General features: G+C 40.1%; 1 protein-coding gene and 1 long non-coding RNA gene across 3 annotated transcripts in view; one reads left to right on the top strand and one right to left on the bottom strand.

The window, feature by feature from the left end:
* Window positions 1-6,956, bottom strand: part of pde3b (phosphodiesterase 3B) — a 203,396-nt gene extending 196,440 nt beyond the window's left edge. For both annotated transcript variants that reach the window (XM_073049501.1, XM_073049500.1), the window contains exon 1: window positions 5,991-6,956. In XM_073049501.1, coding sequence (XP_072905602.1) covers window positions 5,991-6,866 — 876 coding nt within the window. In that variant the 5' untranslated portion in view covers window positions 6,867-6,956. The remainder of the gene's footprint in view (window positions 1-5,990) is intronic.
* A 1,658-nt stretch (window positions 6,957-8,614) lies between these two features.
* Window positions 8,615-14,395, top strand: LOC140729583 (uncharacterized). Its single transcript, XR_012099363.1, has 4 exons — window positions 8,615-8,725; window positions 9,597-9,680; window positions 12,783-12,975; window positions 14,119-14,395. It is a non-coding gene; the product is annotated as an uncharacterized lncRNA (long non-coding RNA).
* The last annotated feature ends 4,743 nt before the right edge of the window (window positions 14,396-19,138 follow it).

Here is a 19,138-nt window from a genome sequence, read left to right on the forward strand (position 1 = left end):
AAAAAAGCTTTGAAGTGTATGCAAAACTATAGCAGTTGAAAGCGTAATTATCAAAGACAAACGCAAGTCCGATGGACTTCCAGCTGCCAGGTATGGCCAGGTATAAAATGAACAGTTTGCAATGTTATAAGGGAGAGAAATAATTTAGTGAGAAAGGAATGGCCAATAAATGACTAACAGTAGAAATCGTTCAGCAAAATGTCCGTGACATATCTCCAATTATAAGATTCAGTATAACATTGTAACCACAATGTTGCATGTGTTGATGTTTGTTCACTTTATTCCAAAGCAAGTCCTCAAATAATAATTCCACTGAAGATAATTTCCTATGCATTAAATCTAAGCAATAACATAACAGAAGTGCTATCTTTAAGTCATGACTTCCCTCCTCAATAAGGCTCCTATGGAAAAAGGCTGTGGAGATCACAGCATGAATCAAATCCAAAATTTAGAAACTTGCTAAGTGAGGGAATTCAGTGCAGCACACAAAAGGTGTTGCGTGGTGACTCAGAGCAACCCATCTGTGCAGCAATGGGAAGAAGACATAATCCTTATACATTTGTGACAAGAATCACAGCATCTCTTTTTCTGGTGCAAACCGTAAGGACCAGGCATACAATGCAGAAATCCTCCAAGTGCTTTGTGCTCTCTAAAATATATATATCTCTGAATAATACAAAAAGAAATACTTCTTTGGGAAATACAGCAGAGCCAGCTCTGTGGTCCCTCAACTGACAACTGCACAGCCAAGAAGCAGCAAGAACAGAGCTTCAATAAGAAGCAATTAAAGAGTCAAAGGGAAGACATTTCTGTAACCATAAACCAGATTCTAAATAATTTGTTGCCTTCTACCAGCAGGGTCAAGAACATCACAGAGCAAGTTCAGAACCTTTAGATGAATAGCAGAGGTCCAGGAAAAAAAAACAATTACCATTACCAAGATCAAATGCAGTAGATTCCAGTTAATTGGGCCAACAGTTAATCGGGGCAGCCATTTATTTGGGACAAACCTTAACAAAAAACTAAATTGAGTAAATAGCTGGGATTCCATTTCTTTCTTTGGGACACTATGCCGCTAATTGGGACAGGAGACTGTTGCCAAACAGTTTCTAAACTAGCGTCAGTTGTATGCATTTACGTAGCCGCTAAGACACCACAGCATGCTTAGATCAATCAGTTTTTAAATAGCATCAGTTGCGTGCATTTGTGTTCAAAAAACAGTGATTGTCATCACTGATAGCTGGCGAGAAATAAGCAGCGAGACAATTCAGAACTGTTTTGCTCACCACAATTTCAAACATTCAGACATGGAGATGCCAAAAATGGCCGGCAGCCACAGTAGTGTCACAGTTAGCGTGACGCTATGACAACTGGGGGCATCAATTGTGGTGTCCTCAGTAAAGAATCTCTGTTTGCCCTTCCTGTGGAATGAATGCATGGGTTTTCCCCAGGAGCTCCAGTTTCCTCCCACAGTCCTAGGATGTACCAGTCAGGTTAACTGATCATTGTAAATTGTCCCATGATTAAGTTAAGGTTAAATCTGGTTGTTGCTGGGGTGACATGGCTCAAAGGGCTAGAAAGGGATACTCTACGCTGTCTCACTAATTAAATAAAATTCAACAATTTCCTACCTCAACAAGTTAGGAATTACAAAGGTACTGACAATCATTTTGAATGTTGCAATGAAAATGAAGATTTGGACGATGCAATTGTTTAAAGCATTGCATGAAGGCAGTCTACAAGGTGTCCGTGCTGACTTTGTTCAATTTACAGTCAAAAGAACAGTGCAGATGAATTACTCTGTTGATAATTATCACACTAATACAGCTTTATAGGACTAGGGGTATTGGTAGTGTTCTAATTTGATCTCTATTCTATTTAAATACATCATTTGTTACTCACTTAAACATTTCATATACATTTTTAACTATTTCTCATGAAACTTCAGCTAGGTGGAGCAGCATTTAACTGGGTCAAAATGCCCTGGTCCCAATTTGTCCCAATTAACTGGGATCCATTATATGAAAAGGATGTTATTCATCAGATAAGGAGCTAAAAAGAAACAACTTCCAAGATGGGATCTCCACATTATTACAGGTGCTAGGCACCAATGATCACAGTGATTGAGAAGATAAGGCAAATGAAAGAGTGGCAGAAAAGACAAACACAGAGAAAGGGTTTAATACTTCTGGGGCACTGGGAGGGAATCTGGAGAAGCTGGGGATTTGATGAAATAGACAGCTACACCTCAACAGAAAAGAATCAATGTTGAAATGGCAGCTTATTAGTGCCATTAAAATGGGTTTAACCCAATTTGGCAGAGAGATTAGTGGGAACCTGTCAGCTATTTCAAAAATGGATGCAAAAGGACAGGGTTTAGGAAATATAAAAGAGGCAGAGTAATGTTTTCAGCCAGAAAAAAATAAAAGGCTGTAATACAAAAAAAAAGAGCAAGTAGTTTTGACAGCATAATTGTTTATACCCATGTTCAAGGAGTAATGTAAATAAATATGGTAAACTGATATAGTCTAATGCATGGAAGCAACCTAGACAAGACAAGGAATGAATGGTAATGGGAATTGCTTTAGAAAGCAGTTATAATTCTGTTAGATTTAATTATGGAAAAGTATAAACACAGAAGCAAAAGTCATGAAATGATTCAACGCTGAAAGGATTATTGAAAATGAAAAGGTGAAATTTAAAGGGGAAATTAGGAAGGCAAAGAGGGTAAGTATTGTCATATCTTTCTTATACATGTACAGTGCAAAGGGAAGGTTAACAATAAGATAACTGGGTTAGTTACACTTTTTGGTTCTCTAAGTCTAAATGCACAAAACAAAGTTCAAAGGAAATTTATTATCAAAAGTACATATTTGCCACCATATACAACCTTGAGATCTGTTTCTTTTGTGGGCATACTCAGTAAATCCAAGAACTATAACAGAACTAATGAAAGGTCACACCCAACAGGGTGGACAAACAACCAAGATGCAAATACAAAATAAAAAATTAATAATAAATAAACAAACAAAAAATATCAAGAACATAAGATGAAGTGCCCTTGAAAGCAAGTCCATAGGTTGTGGGAACAATTCAGTAATGAGGCAAGTGAAGTTGAGTGTTATCCCCACTGGTTCAAGAGCCTGATGATTGACGGGTAATAAATGTTCCTGAACCTGTTGGTGTGGATCCTGAGGCTCCTGGACCTTCTTCCTGATGGCAGCAGGGAGAAGAGAACATAACCTGGGTGGTGGGGACCTCTGATGATGAATGCTGCTTTCCTGCAACAGCGCTCCTTGCAGATGTACTCAATGGTGGGGAGGGCTTTAGCCCTGATGGACTGAGCCATACCCACTACTTTTTGCTGGATTTTCCATTCAAGGGCATTGCGTCTTCATACCAGGTTGTGATGCAACTAGTCAAATTCCTCTCCACCACACAGCTATGGAAGTTTGTCAAAGTTGTAGATGTCATGCCAAACCTTCACAAACTTCTAAGGAAGTAGAGGTGCTGCCATGCATTTTTTTGTAATTACACTTACACGTTGGGCTCAAGCAAGATCCTCCAAAATAAAAACACAGAGAAACTTAAAATTGCTGACCCTCTCCATCTCAGTCCCCAAATGAGGATTGGCTCATGGATCTCCTCTTTCTGAAGTCAATAACCAGCTCCTTGGTCTTACTGACATAGAGAAAGAGAGAGAGAGAGACAGATAGACAGTAATATTCTTAAAGAGTAATATTCTGGATAGTAGCTGGCAAAACATTGCTGTAGGAAAACCACTGGAAAACTATTTCTGGAAGCATACATAGAGGAAAAAAAAGGTTAATCACAACATGAATTTTAAGGTCACAACTGACGAACTTGATTACACATTTTGAAGAATGTTAGGGTTGAAGAAGATGGTACATCTGGAGCCATGTACGTAGATTTTAGCCAGCCATTTGACAGAGCCCATCATGTAGTTCTGGAGAAGCACAACTGACCTGAAGTGGGGTTTCTTTCTCCATTTATGCTGCTTCAACTGATGAACATTTTTCAGCATTTTCTGTTTTTCATCCATGTAGCAAATTAATCAGAAAAGTAAAGCCTCTTGGGATCCAAGGGAAAGTTGATTAAAATTGACCGTGAGAAACCGATGTGCAAAAAGGCAAAGTGCAATGATGAACAGTAATTTCATTGAATTCAATGCCATCAAGATGCCCCAACGTTTGCAGTGGGGTTCCAGAACAAACAGGAACAATACAGAGCCAGTATTTTACTGACTGACAGCGACTAATATGGATGAAGATGAGAGGCTTCAGAAAAACCTCTTTGAATGGACTGCTTAGGTGGACTCAAAGGTGGCAAATACAAGAGTACAAGGGTCAGAACTGTATATAAAAAAACTAATTACATTCACGAATAGATTTCTGTCTACAAATGTGGGTGCTAAGGCACCAGAGTATCAAAGAAACCTCAGATAATTTTTGACAGTGTTGGGAAATTATGAGTGAGTGTCTAGACTGGGATTATATTTTTGAAACAAACAGGACTGAACGTTATTTTAACTGAAGTTTAAACAAGGGGGGGGGGGTACAGTCTGTTAACACATGAGAAAACTGGAGGCAAGTTGAGGACAAAAAGATTCACTCAGGAGTAGTGGGGTTCTAAAAACATTGCCCTAAAGGGATGGTGGAAACAAACTCTCAGTACATTTAACATTTAGCAGGAAAATCACAAGGTTGAACTTCAGAACAACATTGTTCATTTTTGGCTGACAGGTTACAATGGGATAAGCAGTCTTCTCAAAGATTCCTGCATTGACAATTCCCAATGCTGAACACAAAAGGTATCTTAAAATTATTTCCATATCTGAAAAGCTTGTTTTTACAAACATTCTTTTATAATTGCTAAAGCTCAGGTTCAAGACAAGTGGGGAAAAAAAGAATGTTACACCAGAAGTATAACATTCTGATACAATAGTTATTTTCTTCAACTCCTTTGAATTGCAGTATTGATCTATCCAAGCTCTTATAATATGGCTAAGTTAACAATATCTCACACTCACTGCAAACTGAGAAGCAAAATAAAGACACTGAAGCATCCAGCATCACAGCCATCACCATATGCTATCTGTACAACTATTAAAAAGTTATTTCAGTTGCTTTGTTCACAAGTTTCAAAGCCCATACTGTGCCAATCAAATGAACTGAATTGTCAGATTGCTCAAGTATATAAAATAATTTACCATATTTAAGTACAGAAGGTGTCATGAAAAATGCTATCTCCCAACATCACTGCTCTCAGTCTTTCTTTCAACTGAATTGATCCTCAAAGTTTATATTGTCCAACATTTTGCCAGCATTTTAAGTTGACTTTAGGATATAAGACATACCCAAACTAAAGCTTATGCTAACACTTAACATTTTACAGTACTGTATATCGCAATAGCTTACTTTCTGAAGAGGGAAAGATATCCATTACCACAAAAGATTAAGGCAATTGCCATATGTTAGACAATGTTTTGTTTTTGATTTGTAGACAGGAATTTGTAAGTTTTCACTAAATTGTAGTTGTGGGTTACAATAAAATACAAGTATTCTGTGCAAAATATACGGACTATTTCAAATAATACTTTCAAGTCAGGAACTGTAGCCGATAAGTTAGCTTTCTTTTACTTAACCAATTTAATGTAATTTTAAGTAGTACCTTACCAAAAATGTTTCTGGAAAAAAAATTAAAACCTGCCACTCAATACAACATTCCTTCGTGGTAGGTTTCACGTATACACTTGCCTAACTTAAATAATCAAAACATAATGTGTAGCTTTCCGTCACAAAATATTTTGCAAACTATAGAAGCAAGCAGGATCTCTTGATGATTACAGCACCAATGTTAAATTGCTATTGTTTATGAGATGTTTACAAACATTGCCGCCAATGTTTATAATCATTTCATAATGAAATTACACAGATCTTTAAAAAAAAGTTGATGTCTGGAAATGTTACCTGCTCTCTCGATATGCAAGGCAAAGACGTCCTCCTCGGCATCTTACTGCCACCATAATAACTGGTTGACGTTTCTCCCAAAGATACACAACTCGACCGTCTGCGGGGCTTGATCACAGGTATTTTTTCTTCTGGGGCAGTCCTGCGACGGGCTTCCCTAGGAAATAAGTAATCAAAATACACAGCAATGATAGCTCCCACCATCCCGACCCCACAGGCCAAGAGGGGTCGCAGAGCTGCTGGTAGAGCGATCAAACTGGTGATGGATGCCAACCTAACAACACTGGAGAACAGCAAGATCAGGACGCTCTGTTTCACTTTCAAAGTGGAGAGTAATGTCAACAATCCCACACAACCCAGCACCGCAGCTGGAGCCAGCAACCTGCAAAGAAACATCTGGTCCTCCCCGAATAAAACTTGCACCACCAAAAAATCTCCGAGGTAGCAACATGGTGGCAATGACAGGAGCCAAACCGTGTTACTTTCCCTTTTGCTCTTCCTTAAATAAAATGTCAACCAAAAGAAGGCACAGCAAATGCTAAAAAGAGGGCTCAGGGACTGGAATACGATCGCCCACGCCGACTGGAAAGTCTGCAATAAGGATGAAAGAAACTCTTCGTCCAGGCATCTCCTAGCCACGATGGACAGCACGAGTATTGCAAAGGCGCTGCAGCCGCCCCCGACGTAAAAGGCTGGAAGTTTCGGGCGCGCTAAACCGAGCCTCTCCAAGTTACACCACCTGCAGACGGAAAACCCACGGTCCTGTTTCAAAGGAGTGACGCAGCTTTTCACATAACCGTTCCGACTGCTCTCCTCTTGGCACTTGGCGTTGCTGGTACTGTGCGCTGCCGAATCCCCCTCGTTCCTCATCGCCATGTTTAAGGGTTTTTTTTCCTTCGTCCTTTCGTGTGTTATTACGCACACGCACTTGGGTATCTTTAACCGTCTCCTCCCCCAATTCCAACCCCTTTCCCTCCCTCACCCCGCCCCGTCTTCTCCTTTCCGTATTTTCCTCTCCCCCCCCCCTCTCTCTCTCCGGCCCCCAAGTTCGCTCAGCTACTCCACGAGGGCAAAGGAGAAATCAAGTAAATAAATGTCTTCAGAAGAATAGGAAGCGCGCGGCGCGCATCCTGCGCTCCCACCGGCGCGCGGACATAAACACACAGAGGGCGAGCTCACTGTCGCCCCCAGCTCCGCGGAGCCCTCGCTCAGCGCGTGCGTCACCAGCTCCCGCCCACCTCGCAGCCGCGCGAGCCTGCCTCGCGTGGAGCTCTCGAGCAGGCCGCGCGCGAGCGTCGGCCGTCCCCGTCCCCGTCCCCGGCCTGGCGCCCGCTTGAACGGAACTCCGGAACAGGCGACCTCGGCAGCGCCAGTTCCTCCGGATATGGGAGCGAGAGCTTAAATGTGTGTGTGTGTGTTTTTTTTTCCTCTTTAATCAACTCAAATCTTTCTCAATTAAATAAAACTGAAACTCTACTCCGCCGCGTGATAATATCTTCTCTGACCTGGGTTGTCAGACATTTCGAAAGGCAAACTTCTGGATTTAATTTGGAAGCGGTCAAATATGAACCATTACAGTATTTGCTTTTGAAGAAAATCAGCTTTAATATAATCATTCTGTCCCTTTAATGTTTTGAAATACGAACTAAATTCCATTTATGCATCACCTTTCACATCTGATGAAACCTCATTGCGAGTCACAGCTTTTGAAATGTTGTTATTGGGCAGTGGCCAATTTACCCATAGCAAACACCCGCAATCAGCAATCATATAAGTGACCTGGTAATCTGCTTTGAAGACCGTCGGGAATAATGCCATGGAATATTTTTATTCCATCGGACAAAGCATCTTAAAGTCAATACCCCTGAGAATGCTACCTCGGAAGTACATAGCGTTTTCCGAGATAAATGTCAAACAAAAGTAAAGTTTACAAAATCGTGTATTTTAAGCAGGCTCTCATAATTTCGGGATGTTGAAAAAATGAATTTAAACCGTTACAAGTATAATTAGGTAGCAGAGTAGACAAAGACAAAGTGGTTCGCTGCCGAAGTGCCTCGGCCCGAAACGTCAACTACTTTTTTCCATAGATGCTGCCTGGACTGCTGAGTTCCTCCAGTATTTTGTGGGTGTTGCTCGGATTTCCAGCATCTGCAGATCTTCTCGTTTGTGAAATGATTGTTGATGATTGATGCCTCTAATTGTAAAATGTCCGAAGATAATCACAACACTGGTCGAATTAATAAAAAGATCTTTACCATTCGATTATTTCAAAATACTGTTATTATTGATAACATACTGTTTGTTTTTTAAACTCAAGCAGGGCGTGTAGTGAAAAAAAAAGATGCGATGAAAAAGGAAGTGAAACATTTAAAAAGAACGAACGTTCTGCCGTTTTCGATTGCACGATTACGGAATATTCTGTTTGCAGTGAACTGCCAATAGCTTGCGTAAACGATTTCATCACTACAGCCCTCTGAATCGCTGTGTAAAGTGCTGCAAGCTGTTCTAACGATCGGTTACAGAATGGTTGTCAGGATGCCAGTAACCTTTGTGTGTGAGTTAGAATAGTAAAACATTCTCGTTATAAACTTTTCGCAATAAGGTTGCCAGTACGATCTAGTAAAGCCTCCAAAAACCCACAGTTGTAGGCGCGGTGATATGTAAAAGAAAATAGAAGTATTTCACAGAAGAATCAGCCCTTTCTAGTCTGTGTCATTTTCAAACACGGAATGAGAGTAAGGGTTATTTTTTTTTTCTTCCTTTGACCTACCGTGTTTTTTTCATTAAGTTGATTTCACTTTCCTCACCTTTGCTATTTGTACATTTCGCATTTCGAAATATGCAACATGGTGTCAGTGAAGTTATCTTTAAAGCGGCTTATATTAGATTTTGCATATTCTTAAGGTGTCTGGTATCAGTGCGTCAAAGGGTAAAAACACGTGCATGTAATGATCCTCACTCTCCGCGACTAATTACAGATGTGGCCCACTGCACCCTGCGTATTTTTGGGGTACAAATTCAGTTCGGAGTGTTTTTTTTTAATTGAATGTGAAATATTTCCACGTATTTTAAGTATTTCGCTACTGCTCATGAGAAAAATTCAGTGAGTTAATTGTCCAAGCTAATATTTCATCTACAATTTTCGTGATCTTCATGTCGTCTGGTAATTGCATTTGAAGTTCATGTGTACTTCAAATGTCATTTGCATTTTTTTTAATCGTTTCAAATTTTATTAGCCTACGAAAGATTTTAGAAGAGTCAGTTGCACCCAGCTTCCAGTGATTTTTTGGGACATCGTAAAAATAGCATTCCGCGCGCTCAGGCCTTGTATCGATTTTGCACATCCTTAGCTGCGGATATACATTCATAATATATAATGCTGAATGCAAAATAGACTCAAAATGCGAGCAAGGTGGAGAAAGAAGAAGCCTTGCAGGAACACTGAAGGCAAAATTAGTTGTAAGTTCCGATCAGCCTTTTATAGGTGAAATAAAAACAGAAAAGGCAGTGCCTACTCTGCAGGTTAGGCAGCGTCTGCAGAGAGATAAACAAAGTTCACTGGTCAGTGATTTGTCATTTGAATTTTTGTTTTTTTTTCATGATAAGGTGGAATCCTATGGCTAAAATATGGGCCGCTAACTATGCCGTTAATGGAGCAAAGACAGAGAGAAAGCTGGTGGCAGAATTAAAGTAAGCGGACAATGTCGCCCTGAATGAATCATTCCCCAACAATTTTGAAATGGCCAGCTAAAGGCGTGCGGGAATTTGGGAAAGATGTGTCCGAGGACCTAGGATGCAAATGCTGAGTTAAGTTGTGGAGAACTTGATGTGGTATTGCCAACAGGGAAGTAGCTGAGACAAACGCCAAGAAAGTGGGTTAATCAGTCAAAAATACGAAAAGATTGAAACCAGGATAACCAAAACTTCAAATTATTATAAAGTGTATCGACAAGGATTCCACCTGTACAATTAAAACTCTCTTCAACCTATTACTCCTTCACAACCGAAAACGTTCTTATACAGTACTAACAATACAGTAATTTAGAACAATGAATGCAAATACATATTCAAACATCTAAATACTCAAATATATGCTTCGAATACTCCATCAGGATTGTTACTCAGCATAAATTTGTTTCAAATAGGTACTCAATCGATGTTAATTTTAAATGGATTTTTACTTGAAATTTGCACATTTGTAGTGGAACTATAAACTGCATTCATACATAGCTGATTTTGGAACATATTTGCTCTTTATCAACAATTCTGAATAATTGCTGGTATCTTCTGTTAAACCACGAGCATGAGCCGAATACATTTTAATTAGAATTTATTTAAATCTTACATCCATCCCACAAAGAGAGGGAGTAAAAATCTTTGCGTTATGACTCCGTCGCAATGTACAAACATGTGAATTTGAAAGTCAAATGGTTTGTCGAAAGAAGCTGTCCCGAAGCCTGTTGGTTCTAGCTTTAATGCTGCGGTACCGTTTACCAGACGGAAGCAGCTGAAACAGTTTATGGTTGGGGTGACTGGTGTCCCCGATGATCTACCAGGCCTTCTTTCTGCACCTGCTGCCGTAAGTGTCCTCAGTCCTCAATAAGTGCACAGCACTTCGGAACTAAAATTCATTTTAACGTTTGTGCCGCCGATGGATGATGAAGTTAATCCCCAATATTTCAAAGACAAAATATTTCGGTGTTTATTATATTTATATTGAACGCAATTCAAGAAATGTCACTGAAGTGAACACCTCAGTTGGCTTGCTCAGCTGACAGCTAAAGTCAATATCGCGTGACTTTCATATATCAAAAGTTGTTTTTTTTTAAACGTGGTTTAATCTACGTTGTTGGGGGGAGAGGGAAGGGCTTCGGTTAAGAGGCCAGTGTCTGGCCTTTGCAATGTATGTGGCGCCGCCAGGAGGATTCCAAAGTTGTTCGGTATAGAAATTGGCTCAGATAGCGTAGTCCCTCGAACCACATTAAAGTTAGTAGGTTTTCACAATGCCACGCAGGTCAATGTGATTTATTTTGTCATACGTTATGTGAGTTAAACTTGCTGAACGAAAACACAATATCGTACTTAATAAATGTCACATTTTGGGCATTTCTTTAGGAAAGACCCAACAAGTGTAACCTCACATTTGTTGGATTTTTAGCAAACATCTCAGTTCTTTAGGAAGCGAATAAAAGTGGTTTATTATTCAGTCACCTGTTTTTCAGAGTTAAGTAAATACAGCATAGATAGATTTGTGTGAGGTTTCTCCTCAAAGCCCGAATAGATAATGCTAAATGAGGCAAAATAATAGCAGGTGGCTTCTACTAATTTGAAACACTGGAGCGACGATCATTTGGCCTTTTGTTTTAGTGCCTATTGCGAATACAGAGTTATCGATGCCGCTGCACATTGATTGCCCAGATGTTAATTCCGACTCAGTCTTTCCAAGTTTCCATGAATGACCCAGAATTCCATCATGTAACTTGTTCAAGGCTACCGCTTTTATTTGCAGATCGCCACGCACTACCAGACTGAATAAAGATTATTGAATGTCAAAGGTATCATACAAATCATTGTGTTCTGCTTGACGCATACTTTAGACGCAATCGCGTTAACTGACATAAAAGTGGTATCATTTATTGCGACCTGCGTTTGGCTCAAAGAAACTTAAATGTCCTTGTGACCAGATTTCATAAATTTCAGATGCCAGGAACAGATAATTGATAAAGAAAAACAGAGCTGCTAAGGATTTTCTATCATTCAGATTTTGTTCATGTTTCATGTTCATTTGGGATTCATGAGGAATTGAGAGGAAGGTTAGTTTTTCACAAATATTTTCAGATATTTTACAACAGTTGCATTCAGTAGCTTTATCATTTTGTGTATATTAAAAACAAAGCAAGTTACGGCTGTATAATGGTACTGTATTAGTGAGCAATATTGTGTTTCAGTAAACAGCTAGCTTTTAATACTTTGAATAATCACAGAGCTTTTATACGTCACAAAAACCACCACCAATAGGTTGCCTTCAACATCATCTCATGTGCTGTTCATCTTCCATCAGGCACTTCAGAGCATAAGGAATCATAAGGCCTTGGTTGGCAAGAAATTGCATTGGCTACTGGATGGATGTGAATACATGGCTCCCTGGGATGTAGAAAACATAACTGACAGCAATCTGACTTCACAAAAATTCAAAAAGTTTTTAAAGCAGTTTTCAATTAAGTTAGCTGCACAAATGCAAACGTCTTCAGGTGTTATGGAATAAGAGTAGCCACAAGTTAATTAAAAAGAAATCCAGAAACAAATGGTAACACACTTCCCTGCGGTAATCAAGCATGTACATTGTCCTTAAGAACACAGCCGCTTGTTCAGATTGGGGGGCCAATTATGAGATTTGCTTTGGAAACTGGCAAAGCAAATCTTTTCCATTGACATTGTAAAGTATTAAATATCATATGTTGGTTTTAAGGTGCTTGGAAATAGATACAAAGGAGATGTCAGGAGTAAGTTTCTTTACGCAATGAATGGTGAGTGCGTGGAATGGGCTGCCGGCAACAGTGGTGGAGGCGGATACGATAGAATCTTTTAAGAGACTCCTGGATAGGTACATGGAGTTTAGAAAAATAGAGGGCTATGGGTAACCCTAGGTAATTTCTAAGGTAAGGACGTGTTTGGCACAGCTTTGTGGACCGAAGGGCTTGTATTGTGGTGTAGATTTTCTATGTTTCTATGTTGATAATTAACGGCCATCAAAACTAGCATATGTAACGTTCCAAATCTGCTCTATTGTAGCTACACAGGGAAAACACAATGGATAAGTATTCCTTATCATCAACCCTCATTGAAATTGTTCATTTCTAACAATCATTTAATGGACAGTTCTCGAGGACAGACTCATGGAATGCCTTACTATACCTGAGGAAGCCATATATGGAATTGGAAATTATATGTTTGTAATGTGTTACGATCTTCCAGATCCTCTCAGGTAAGATGCCAACAGTATACATCACTGCACAATCAAACTGATGGGCATGTGGTACATCCTACCCCAGCAGCATAATCTGTTTTGTGACTTGGACACAATGAGTGGCATTTTTCTAAACATTCTCTTGTACCAGATACAGTACATTTTATTGTAATGTTAAATTGATAAATGATGAGCACAGCACCTCATACTTGTTTTTGCAGATGTCGATTGACATCTGTATTTCATTCACTTATTTTTACACCGTGCATTGGTGATGTACTTTATATTTATTTTGAAACTCATTGCCAGGTTGTGTCAGCATTAGAAGCATTCCTTCCAGGGATGAAAGTCCTTTCATACAAGTTGAACTTCATAGGAAGTTGATACGCATCCAGTTTCACAAAATTCTTGCTATTGCTTTGAACAATAAATTATCCTCTGGATGAGCAGCAGAAATAGGCAGCTGTCCTCAGGTAATTAAACCTGACGCAGTATGAAGTAATCAGCTTCCCATTTGTTCTGTGGAATAGTTCCATTCCATTTGGAATATTGTTGGAGGGTAGGTCTAGCACTGTAAAGAACATTAAGAAGAGTTAGGGCAGTTGGGGCAACTTCATTCACACCAAACTGGAATTGTTGTGGACACATTTATTTGCATCAGTTTGCATATCATCATGAAATATTGGGGAAAAGTGACGGATTTCTGTAGATAGCTAAAACTGAGGAGGGTGCTCTAGAGTCAAAAGTTTTAGTGAAGTTGCTAGTCACCAGCTAGAGTGGTTGATGCTGCTCCCTGCATTCATCTTGGAGTTGGCAGAGTGAAAGTCATATCCTGTGCCTCCAGATCAATAGAATTGACATTGCATTTAAGGAAGTATAACTTTGGCTATTTGGAGATGACAATTGAGAAGAATCCTCATGATAACTTTCTCTATTGTTGATCATGGAGACATTTCTGTTACCACATTCGGATTTGTTTCCTATCTTCAAAATGATAATGATTATGTCTCCGAGATCTTCTGACATATTCTCTTCTTCCTAGAGGTAGATATGGGGCTGTGTATTTGTGAGTGAACTTCCTCACTCCAAAGTATCAGGCATATCAAATCAAAATATGAGTATGTTACCATATACTATTTTGAGATTTGTTTTTTTTTGCAGTTATTTACAGGAAATAAAAGAAATACAAAAGAATTTCATGAAAAACTCTGCATAAGCAAACAAAGACTAACAAACAGCCAATGTGAAAAAGAAGACAAACTGTGCAAATGAGAACATGAATTGTAATGAGAACTTGAAAGAGAGTCTGTGGTTTGTGGAATCCGTTCTGAGATGTGGAACTTTGGGACTGTAATGGATGTAGGGTACTAAATGTTCCTGAGCCTGGTGGTGTGGGAACCAGGCCTCCTGTACCTCCTGCCCAATGATAGTAATGAGAAGAGGGTATTGTATGGATGGTGGAGGTCCTTGTTGATGGAATCAGAATTAGAATCAAGTTTAATATCACTGGCATATGTTGTGAAATTTGTTGTTATGCCACGGGAGTGCATTGCAATACATGATAATAAAAACTATAATTTATAATATATATACAGTGCCTTTAAGAAGTATTCGCCCTCCTCCCTTGGAAATTTTCATGTTTTATTGTTTCATAACATTGAATCACAGTAGATTTAATTTGTTTTTTTTTACAGTAATCAACCAAAAAAGACACTTTTGTGTCAGTGAAAACAGATCTCTACAAAGTGATCTAAATTAACTATGAATATAATACATAAAATAATTGGTTGCCTAAGTCTTCACCCTCTTTAATATGACACACCAAATTATCACTGGTGCAGCCAACTGGTTTTAGGTCACATATACAGTATAATTAGTTAAATGGAGATCAACCAGTGTGCATTCAAGGTGTTCCAATTGATTGTAGTAACAATACACCTGTATCTGGAAGGTCCAACAACTCTGTTGAAAGGTTATTGAAAAGCACAAGTCAGGAGATGGATACAAGAAAGTTTCCAAGTCACTGAATGTCCCTTGGAGTAGAGTTAAATCAATCATCAAGAAATGGAAAGAATATGGCACAGCTGTAAATCTGCCTAGAGCAGGCCGTCCTCAAAAACTGAGTGACATTGCAAGAAGGGGACTAGTTAGGTAGACCACCATGAGACCTATAATGACTCTGGTGGAGTTACAAGCTTTGATGACTGAGATGGGAGAGACTGCACAAACAACAACTGTTGCCCGGGTGCTTCAACAGTCGCAGCTTTATGGGAGAGTGGCAAAGAGAAAGCTACTGTTGAAAAACTCACTTGTAATCTCTGTTAGAGTTTGCCAGAAGGCATATGGGAGACTCTGAAGTCAGCTGGAAGAAGGTTCTATAGTCTGATGAAACCAAAATTGAACTTTATGACTACCAGACTAAACGCAATTTTTGACGTAAGCCAAACACCGCACATCACCAAAAACACACCATTCCTACTGTAAAGCATGGTGGTGGCTGCATCAATGCTGTGGGGATGCTTCACTGCAGCAGCCCCTAGAAGACTTGTGAAGGTAGAGGGTAAAATGAATGCAGCAAAATACAGGGAAATCCTGGAGGAAAACTTGTTGCAGTCTGCAAAAGAACTGCAACTTGGGAGAAGATTTGTTTTCCAGCAAGACAATGATCCCAAGCAAAAAGCCAAAGCTACATAAGTATGGCCTAAAGCAAGAAAGTTAATGTCCTGAAGTAGCCAAGTCAGTGACTAGATCGCAATCCAAATGAGAATTTGTGGCTGGACTTAAAAAGTGCAGTTCGCCCACGACCTCCATGCAATCTGACAGAGCTTGACACACAACACTCTGGAGGAACTCAGCAGGTCGGGCAGCATCCGTGGAAACGAGCAGTCAACGTTTAGGGCCGAGACCCTTCGTCAGGTCTCGGCCCAAAACGACTGCTCATTTCCACGGAAGCTGCCCAACCTGCTGAGTTCCTCCAGCGTGTTGTGTGTGTTGCTTTGACCCCAGCATCTGCAGTGTATTGTGTGTTTCTGACAGAGCTTGAGCAGTTTTGTAAGGAATGGGGAAAAATTGCAGTGGCCAGATGTGCAAAGCTGATAGAGACCTATCCACACAGACTCAAGGCTATAATTGCTATTTTGCTGAGAAGATTCAATGGGCCAAATGGTCTAATTCTGCTCCTATCTTAAGGTCTAAATACTAACATGAAGGGAGTGAGTAATTATGCAATCAATTGTTTTGTGTTTAATAATTGTAATACATTTAGACCAATTTATGAAATTTGTTTTCACTTTGACACAAATGAGTTTTCTGTTGACCAGTGTCAAAGGTGCCAAATTAAATCCACCTGTGATTTACCAAATCTCTTTAAACTGCTAAAGAAATATGGCCTCAGTTGTGCCTTCTTTGTAACTGCATCGATATGTTGGGCCCAGGATAGATCCTCAGAGATGTTGACACCCAGGATCTTGAAATTGTTCACCCTTTCCACTTCTGATTCCTCAATGAGGACTGGTGTGTGTACCTTTGTTGTACCCTTTCTGAAGTCCACAATCAATTCTTTGGTCTTACTCATGTTGAGCGCATAACTGTTGCTGCGACACTACTTAACCAGCTGATTGATCTCGCTCCTGTACACTTTCTCATCATCCCAGAAATTCTGCCAACATAGTTGTAATCATCAGCAAATTTATAGATGGCATTTAAGCCATAGCTAGCCACACGTGGAGGAGTGTAGAGAGAGTACAGCATAGAGTTAAGCATGCATTCTTGGGGCACATCAGTGTTGAATATAAGTGAGATGGAGATGTCATTTCCGATCCGCACAGACTGTAGACTTCTGGTGAGGAAGTCGAGGATCCATTTGCAGAGGGAGGTACAGAGGCGCAGGTTTTGGAGCTTGTTGATCGGAATTCTAGGAATGACTGTGTTAAATGCAGAGCTGTAGTCAATGAACAGCAGCCTAATGTAAGTATTGGTATTGTCCAGGAGATCCAAGGATGTTGCTTTCCTGTGGCAGCGCTTCTTGGTACTGGTCTCAATGAAGGGCAGGGCTTTGCCTATGATGGACTGGAGTGTATCCATCACTTTCTGTAGACTTATTTCATTCCTGAGCATTTCCATACGAGGCCATGATGCAACCAGTTAGGATATGCTCTACTGTGCCCCTATAGAAGTTTCTCAAAGTTTTTAATGACTTGCCAAATCTATTCAAATTTCTAAGAAAGCAGAGGCACTGTTGGTTCTTCTTTGCGATGACATTTTCTGGGACATGAGAGGGCCTTGGAGAGTAGGATTAAGGAAAACCCCAAGGTGTTCTGTACATATATGAAGAACAGGAGGATGACTAGAATGAGGGTAGGACAGATCAGGGATAAAAGATGAAACATGTGCCTGGAGTTGGAGGAGGTGGGGGGGTTCCTTAATGGAAACTTCCCTTCAATGTCCACCAGTGAGAGGGACTTTGGCGAATGTGAGGTTAGGACAAATAGGCTAAATGTTAGTTTAACACGTAACAGGCTAAACCTGGGCCTCTGCAACTGGATCCTTGACTTCCTCATTGGGAGTCCACAGTTAGGGCAGATTGGAAATAACATCTCCTCCTTGCTCATAATCAACACTGGCGCACCTCAAGGATGCGTGCTTAACCCACTGCTTTACTCTCTATACACCCACAACTGTGTGACTAGGCATAACACAAATGCCATCTATGAATATGCTGATGACACAACAACTGTTGGCAGAACTTTAGATGGTGACAAGGAGACATACAGGAGAGAGATAGACCAGCTAGTTCAGTGCTGTCAAAACAACAACCTTGCACTCAACATTAGTAAAACCAAGGAACCGATTGTGGTATTCAGAAAGGGGATGTTGAGGGAACACACATCAGTCCTCATCAAGGGATCAGCAGTGGAATGAGTGAGAACACAGTACTGTGTATTTGTGTGTGAACTTCCTCACTTCCAAGTCTCAGGGATACCAAATTAAAGTATGTATATATTACCATATACTACCTTGAGTTTTGTTTTCTTGCAGGCATTTACCAAAAATAAAAGCAATGCTATAGAATTTCATGCAACAGACAAAGACTGACAAACAACCAAAGTGAAAAAGAGGCAAACTGTGCAAGTAAGAACATGAATTGTGAAGAGTGCTGTGCAAACGGTTTAGGCACATATATACAGTTAGGTTGCCTACAAATTTTGCACAGTAGTCTATTAACTTCATGTATTACACTATAATGCTGCAGCAAAAAAAATCATAAAATATAGGAGTGATGATAAATCTGATTCTGATATGGGGTTCTGTTGTGCACTGAGAGTGGGAAGGGGGCAGGTATAGGGGAATCATGTTTGGGAAAAGGGGAAGGGAGAGAGGAGAGGGCAGGAAGCACCAGAGAGACATTCTGTAGTGATCAATAAATCAATTGTTTGGAACCAAATTACCTTCCCAGGTGTCTCAGGGCTGGGTGTGTCTGCACCAGTGCCAGCCCCGCCCTGGCACTCCTTCTCTGCCACCTGCCCCACACCTCTCCCACAGCACTCCACCCTCACCATTCTCAACATCCCTTTGCTCCTGCCAGATTTATAAACTCACTCTCCACTCCACATTGACAAATACAGTACTGTGCAAAAGTCTAAGGCGCCCTAGTTTTATGTGCCTAAGACTTTTGTGCAGTACAGTATGTATTTCTTACTGTAATTTATAGTTTTTTTATTATGTACTGTTGCTGCACAGCAACATATTTTATAACATATGCCAGTGTTATTAAACCTGATCCTGACTCTGGAACATGTCAAGGTCATGTGTAGGAACTTTTGTAAAACATTTTGTTGTACAAGTCCCTAGAGCCAGATGGGATCTACCACTGGATATCATGGGAACTGAGGAAAGAGATTGTTGCACCTTTGACAATGATCTTTGTATCAGCACTGGCCACAGGAGTAGTACTAGAAGATTGGAGGGTGGCAAATATTATCCCTTTGTTCATAAAAGGTAATAGGTATAACCCTGGGAATTACAGACCTGCGAGTTTTAAGCAACACACACAAAATGCTGGAGGAACTCAGCAGATCAGGCCGCATTTATAGAAATGAATAAACAGTTGACATTTTGGGTTGAGATCCTTCTTTAGGACTGAGAAGGAAAGGCAAAGACACCAGAATACAAAGGTGGGGTG

Source organism: Hemitrygon akajei, chromosome 6 (genome assembly GCF_048418815.1).
Source record: "Hemitrygon akajei chromosome 6, sHemAka1.3, whole genome shotgun sequence".
In the NCBI taxonomy this organism is placed as follows: domain Eukaryota; kingdom Metazoa; phylum Chordata; class Chondrichthyes; order Myliobatiformes; family Dasyatidae; genus Hemitrygon; species Hemitrygon akajei.